The following is a 7,500-nucleotide window of genomic DNA, read 5'->3' on the forward strand; positions in this document are numbered from 1 at the left end:
CCGAGACTTCTGAGTTATATATCCTTTATATCAAAAAACTATTATGCGCTTTCTTCACTTCTGCCACGTCTTTGTCCAATCTCTACATTTTTCACCCTTGCATCTCTTACTCCTGTGTGCCAGACAATGAGTTCATCTCTATAATTTCTATCTTTTTCTTTCAGTCACATTTTTCATCAACAATTCCCATAAAATAGTTTGCTCAACAGTCACTTTATCACAGTTTGCTTTCATGGGTACTCCAGTTCCATTGTTAAGCATTTTGTTAGTAATCTTACTTTCTCTTCCTTTGGTGTACCTTTTGTCTCATCCTGTATTTACTCTAAATATCTGTGCACCCTTTTCACAAATCTAAATATCTACCGTCCTCGATGCTTTCCACATGGCCAAACTATGTCAAAACAAACTGATCCATCCTTTCACATTCATTATCATTTTACCATTGATTCCACTCTGCAAACAGTGAAACTAACATTCGTTTCTCTATCTCTCTGGTTTCCACTTACCCTCAAAACCTTATTCTTGATTTTAGTTGCTCTCGGCTTTAACCTCTTGGAAACGTGTTCGCGTTTCTTTATTAGGGTGTTCTTTATATGTTTGCTGTCTCCATAGGTATTGCATCCTTCGCTAGCAATGCATCTTTCGCTAATAGATTCACAATTTCGTGAAAAACAATCTGAGTAATAAAAATCCACAATTATATAGTAAATATATTACTATGTAAAAAGAACCAAAAACTTTCGAACACCTGAACGGTGTTCCTCTCAGTGTTAACGTTAACACTGATGAGGAACACCGTTCAGGTGTTCGAAAGTCTTTGGTTCTTTTTACATAGTAATATATTTACTATATAATTGTGGATTTTTATTAAATTGCATCTTTCGCTATCATCAACCATTCGAGACTCCATCCACGACCCATTTTTTAATCCCGCAATTTTACATTTACATGTATTGTTCTTCCTCTGTCTTCTCACAGCTCACCATCCATAAAGATTGCAAACAGATATGAAAACAAAACACATACTATTACACGGTACCAGTTCTCCTCTCTGCATATTCCAACACAAGTCTAACTTTTATCATGGAAACTTTTATATTCCCTCATCAACTTATCTTCTGTGTAATACATCCTCAGTACCCTCCACTTTGCCTCGCCATTTGTTGCATCATAAGCTTTTTCAAGGCCCTTGCATGACACAGATACCCCTTTCCCTTTACTCTCAAATTTCTCACAAAACTCATCCCTCTTTCTAACAAGCACTTTATTCATGCACCCTATTCTTTTCCTAAACCACATACAGTACTTCCTCTGCTATTATCCCTTGAGTCATCCTGCCTGTACACCTTTCCTCTATACTAGTAACGTTATACACTGATATTCTTGCAGTCATCTCTATCACATTCATCATCATACTAAAGTACAATATCAAAGAACAACTGTTCTTTTCGTCTGATTTCTCTGGAATCTTTCCCTAATAGGGCATATCTTGGACACCATATTCAGCCAAAATTACACTATAATCACTGTAACACAGCATCTCACTTGTAACCCCATTATATCCTGGCGCCTTTCTGTTCTTCAACCTAACTGAATCTGGTATAGTAGTTAGTGTCGTGGCATGCCACTCAGATGTTGCGGGTTCGCTTCTCCCCCAAGGCGATGGAAAATCACTGGCTCTGTATCATGATCAGTTACTGCTGCAGTGTGGGGTCTGCGGTGGGAGGTTGAAACCAACATTCTTTTGAAGCTTGAATTTCAAGTCAGTGGCCCTGTGCGCTTGTTCCATGTGAATAGGTTTTATCTACTGAAATAATAATAATAATATTAACGCCCATTGCCGGTCTTAATGATCACTCCAAAAAAGCATTCTCAAGATTACACTAACTCCTCTTCTGGCAACATTCACCCTGACTCCTTTCTATCTTCCAAACTCAGAAGATCTTTAGAATACTCACTGCACTGACAGAAGGCCACATTTGCTTCAGACAGCATTTCTTGCTTTGCATCATTTAATCTGCGATTCATTTCCCTATTGACCTTCCACTTTACATTTACCACCGTGTAAAACAGCTTCTTTCTTTTATTCTCCATAAAATTTCATATTCACAATCATCCCTGTATTTCATTACTTGCTGCGTTCTCTCTCACTTTCTTTAGACTAAACATACATACATATGTATGTATGTATGTATGTATGTATGTATGTATGTATGTATATATATATATATATATATATATATATATATATATATATATATATATATATATATATATATACACACACATAAATACATACGTCATTACATTTTCCAAAGATGTTATCCTGATTATTTATTTATTTATTTTTTTTGACATTCACTGTAAACTTCTTAGTGGTAATAAAGTGGTTGTTCTTGCTGTACAGTATGTTTATTTTTTAATTTCCACTAAACACTTTAACAAAGTGTTTTACTGTGTTTTGAAGTCAGTGTGTGTGTGTGCGTATCTATGCGCGTGAAAGATTGTAAAAGCAAGGTTGTTTTTGACTTTTAAACCTATATTGCCACCGATAGCGTGTAATATATTTCCAAGTGTTGTGGACGAAGCCTGGACATTAAAGGAAATAGTACACAGCCGTATAGCGCTTTAGTTCCATTTTTATTTTAGTTTTTTTTTTTAATATTTCTTGTGGCAAGCTGCCAGGTAGCCTGTTAGACTGTTATCAGAATTTTAGTAATTTGACACTTGTACACAAGAAAAATTATTTAACATTTTAACGTCTCCAACTACATTTTTGCTAGAAAATTATGCAATGTTATTTTTTATATATATATATATATATATATATATATATATATATATATATATATATATATATATATATATATATATATATATATATATGTATGTGTGTGTGTGTGTACACATACACACACACACACACACACACATATATATATATATATATATATATATATATATATATATATATATATATATATATATATATATATATATATATATATAGAGAGAGAGAGAGAGAGAGAGAGAGAGAGAGAGAGTTTTGATAACATATTGCATGTACAAGTTCATTTGTTGATTTTTAAACTGACTCATTTTCATGAAGGTAATGCTGCTAAAAATAGCAATAGCAAACATGGTTTAATATTTTATGCCAATTTGATAAAGCAGATATAAATGCAACACGGTGCCTGGGAATCGTGCTTTGTTGCGCTCGTTTAATTGACCCCTTCAAATGTATATACATGAAATCATACAAACACGCAGCAGCCAGCTGAAGTGAGAATCAAACCAGGATTCTCTGTTGTTGTTGGTAATTAATAGGTGGGGGATTTTTTGTTTTCTGGGATAAATTCCATTTTTCACTTCATATTTCAGGCAAAGTTTTTGCTCTCTCTCTCTCTCTCTCTCTCTCTCTCTCTCTCTCTCTCTCTCTCTCTCTCTCTCTCTCACACACACACACACACACACACACACACACACGTAGAAGTACAAAATTGATCTGAAATGTTAGAGACAGGAGACGAAAATAAACTTGATGTTTTTGCTGGCACTACCATTGCAGCGTGTTTTGTTTTTGTGTTCAATAACTGAATTGTATACATAAAGATAGCTATAACATTTACCCCCTTTTAATATGCGAAGGCGTATGTGTATTTATAAATACAATTGAATTGTTAGTTTCTTTTGATTTTCACGTGCTTTGCGTTAATTGGTGGTGCCGGAAATAAATAATTGTCGCTGATGCTTCTAGAGCAAATATTCTCTCTCTCTCTCTCTCTCTCTCTCTCTCTCTCTCTCTCTCTCTCTCTCTCTCTCTCTCTCTCTCTCTCTCTCTCGTTGTATACATAGTCCTAAAGTAGCTTAATAGTAATAACCATACTGCTTAAAACACAGCTGAATTTAACACTAGCACAGACAGCAGCTTGGTTGAAGATAAGAATTCTCATCCTATTTCTGGCTATTGCTACAATACTGTTATCATGATGACTGCTTATAGGGATATTTCTACTGTCATTACTAAAAAGCAGTACTTGCACAGAATCTCCTTAAGTAGCAGCCGGACAAGGCAGTCAAGATTAGTTGCACTTGATTTGTATGATTCTAAAATAAACTAAATTTTGTACTATTCTCGTTGCTTACTTATTTAGGCTAACTGGAATTATATTCAGGCTTGTGACATTAATGTAAAGTAGTAATAATTATTCCCATTGTTTAGGTAATTAGCCTTTCAAGATATTATTTTAATTTATTTGTGGTCTTTATTTCCCTCTTACAAAGCACTGCATCGCGTTAGAGAACTAATTTCTTTCCAATATTATTACCGTAGCTGTGTTAAGTAGCCCTTCCAATATTAGAATGAATATTCTGTTACAGTGGTTGACCAAATAAATTGACTGTCCAGTAGTTGTAAACATCAAAGGGGAACAGACATTGTTGAATCCCCCATAGCAAACCTTTGAAAATGTTCATGAGTAGAAGTTTCGAAAATATTTATTTTTCAACGTCATCTTTTTTTTATATAAACTCAGGTACTAAGGTTGGGGGGAGAGAGAGAGACACGGGGTGGGTGGGGGGCCAGTCTTTGATGCTACAGAATCACTTGTGATTGCAAAGAACAACCTCATTTCCCTTTTACATATGTTCATTCTGATCATTATTTGTATGAATTTTATTTGAATGTTTATTTTACATTATTTAAAAGTTTTCCCCTAGCTTATTGGGGTAGAGAGAGAGAGAGAGAGAGAGAGAGAGAGAGAGAGAGAGAGAGAGAGAGAGACTTTATAATGTTATAAATTCCCAAACAAAGATTTAAGATTCCAAAGAACGATATCATCTCACTGCATATTTTCACTCTGATTGTTGCTTGTCACTGACAGTTTTCACCCAACTTATTCAGGGGAGAGAGAGAGAGAGAGAGAGAGAGAGAGAGAGAGAGAGAGAGAGAGAGAGAGAGAGAGAGAGAGAGAGAGAGAGAGAGAAGTTAAAGTATACCTTAATTTAACCAGACCACTGAGCTGATTAACAGCTCTCCTAGGGCTGGCCCGAAGGATTAGACTTATTTTACGTGGCTAAGAACCAATTGGTTACCTAGCAACGGGACCTACAGCTTATTGTGGAATCCGAACCACATTATAGCGAGAAATGAATTTCTATCACCAGAAATAAATTCCTCTAATTCTTCACTGGCCGGCCGGAGACTCGAACTCGGGTCTAGCTGAGTGCTAGCTGAGAATTCTACCGACTCGTCCAACGAGGAACTAGAGAGAGAGAGAGAGAGAGAGAGAGAGAGAGAGAGAGATGAATCACATCCTCACCTTGAGGCACATGACTCCAAGCAGGCAGGTCGTATTTTCGATGAGGGGCGAGGTCATGATGAAGGGTGGGGCCTCCGCCAGCGCTATCCGCAGCTTCTTCCTGTGTTCCTTGATGCCCTTGTGGCCCCGACCCGGCCAGTAGATGGTGTTGACCTGGACCGTGGACCCGTTGATGTAGCCAATTCGGTTCCAATGGGTGCCCAAGCCCGACGACTTGGGCATCAGGTTCTCCACGTAGAAAAAGGGTACGATGCCCGGAAGGGAGGTGGCGTTGGGGTAGTTGGATCTTGTTGATTCGAGCTTCTCTCTGAGTTGTCTGCAAAGGAGGAAAAAGGCAATTATTGTCATTGTTAATGAAAATCTCTCTCTCTCTCTCTCTCTCTCTCTCTCTCTCTCTCTCTCTCTCTCTCTCTCTCAAAACCCGTTCTAAGATTTTCTAGTTTAAGATTTTCTACTACTACTTTAGAATATCTCTCCTAACACGTTCTACTACTACTACTACTACTACTACTACTACTACTACTACTCTCTCTCTCTCTCTCTCTCTCCTAACACGTTCTAAGGTTTTCTAGTTCAGAATATCTTTAATGCCTCTCTCTCTCTCTCTCTCCTCTCTCTCTCTCTCTCTCTCTCTCTCTCTCTCTCTCTCTCTCTCCTAACACGTTCTAAGGTTTTCTAGTTCAGAATATCTTTAATCTCTCTCTCTCTCTCTCTCTCTCTCTCTCTCTCTCTCTCTCTCTCTCTCTCTCTCTCTCTCCTAACACGTTCTAAGGTTTTCTACTTCAGAGTATCTTTAATACCTCTCTCTCTCTCTCTCTCTCTCTCTCTCTCTCTCTCTCTCTCTCTCTCTCTCTCTCTCTCCTAACACGTTCTAAGGTTTTCTAGTTCAGAATATCTTTAATGCCTCTCTCTCTCTCTCTCTCTCTCTCTCTCTCTCTCTCTCTCTCTCTCTCTCTCTCTCTCTCTCTCTCCTAACACGTTCTAAGGTTTTCTAGTTCAGAATATCTTTAATGCCTCTCTCTCTCTCTCTCTCTCTCTCTCTCTCTCTCTCTCTCTCTCTCTCTCTCTCCTAACACGTTCTAAGGTTTTCTAGTCCAGAGTATCTTTAATACCTCTCTCTCTCTCTCTCTCTCTCTCTCTCTCTCTCTCTCTCTCTCTCGTTCTAAGGTTTTCTAGTCCAGAATATCTTTAATACCTCTCTCTCTCTCTCTCTCTCTCTCTCTCTCTCTCTCTCTCTCTCTCTCTCTCTCTCTCTCTCTCTCTCTCTATTCTGGACTTGACGCTAAGCAACAAGAAAAATATAAATATTTTGCGTACATTCGGCATTCTTAGGCACGCACGCCAGCTACTTCACTCATACAATTGGCTTCTCATTATTCTTGGAAAGAGAGACCTAAAATACTTTAATATTTGACTTTCATATTCCAAAGAAGGTGGAATAAAAATAAACTTTTTTTGTGAATTTAGAAAATGCTTTGTCTAGGATGAGGCTTGTGTGCGTCTTCGCCAGTCGTGTGAAATAATTTTTCCATTTTTTCTTGTCATTTCTGAGAGGATGAGGAGAGGAATTAAAGGGGAGAATCAGAAGTATATCTGGAAAATATTTTTGCCATAAACATTATCGTTGGTGTGAATCGCAATTCCTAATTGAAGAACTTCTTGGTTTTCTTTATTTTTATTTTATATATACAGTGGCCAATGGACATATAACTTTGTTCCGTAGCAGCTAAGGAATAAAAGGGAAACATATGAAAGCCTCACTCTTAAAAGGTAAAGGGCTAATTGATATAAATACAGACAAACACTAATTCGATCTCGTAACCAGATGGTCATTGTAATCGTTTCACCAGCAAGCGAACTAAGACATGTTTTGCAAATCATTTATAATTATTTTAGTGTAACTTGAATATCTTTCGTGATGTCACTGTACAACTGTAATGATAACCCCTTTAGCAGAACAGTTCAAGCGCCAATATTGAAAAGCGAAATAATAGAAACATACGGCGGGATAACTTGCTATGATGCTGTCAGTTGGTCTTCGTTGTGAGAAAATTAATAAGTAAAATTTGTGTGAACAGAATACATTATGTTTGTAGTTTGTGCTTGGTAAGTATAGGCACATTTGACCGTGATAGGTTGGGATAACTTTTTGAAAATACATGAAAATCATTGCTTCAGC

At 37.1% G+C, this 7,500-nt stretch overlaps 1 protein-coding gene across 1 annotated transcript in view; it reads right to left on the minus strand.

The window, feature by feature from the left end:
* Positions 1-7,500, minus strand: part of LOC136842629 (uncharacterized) — a 1,039,791-nt gene that overhangs the window by 610,664 nt on the left and 421,627 nt on the right. The window contains exon 4 of the mRNA XM_067110244.1: positions 5,322-5,637. Within this exon, the coding sequence (XP_066966345.1) occupies positions 5,322-5,637 (316 nt within the window). The remainder of the gene's footprint in view (positions 1-5,321; positions 5,638-7,500) is intronic.

This window comes from Macrobrachium rosenbergii, chromosome 10 (assembly GCF_040412425.1).
Source record: "Macrobrachium rosenbergii isolate ZJJX-2024 chromosome 10, ASM4041242v1, whole genome shotgun sequence".
In the NCBI taxonomy this organism is placed as follows: domain Eukaryota; kingdom Metazoa; phylum Arthropoda; class Malacostraca; order Decapoda; family Palaemonidae; genus Macrobrachium; species Macrobrachium rosenbergii.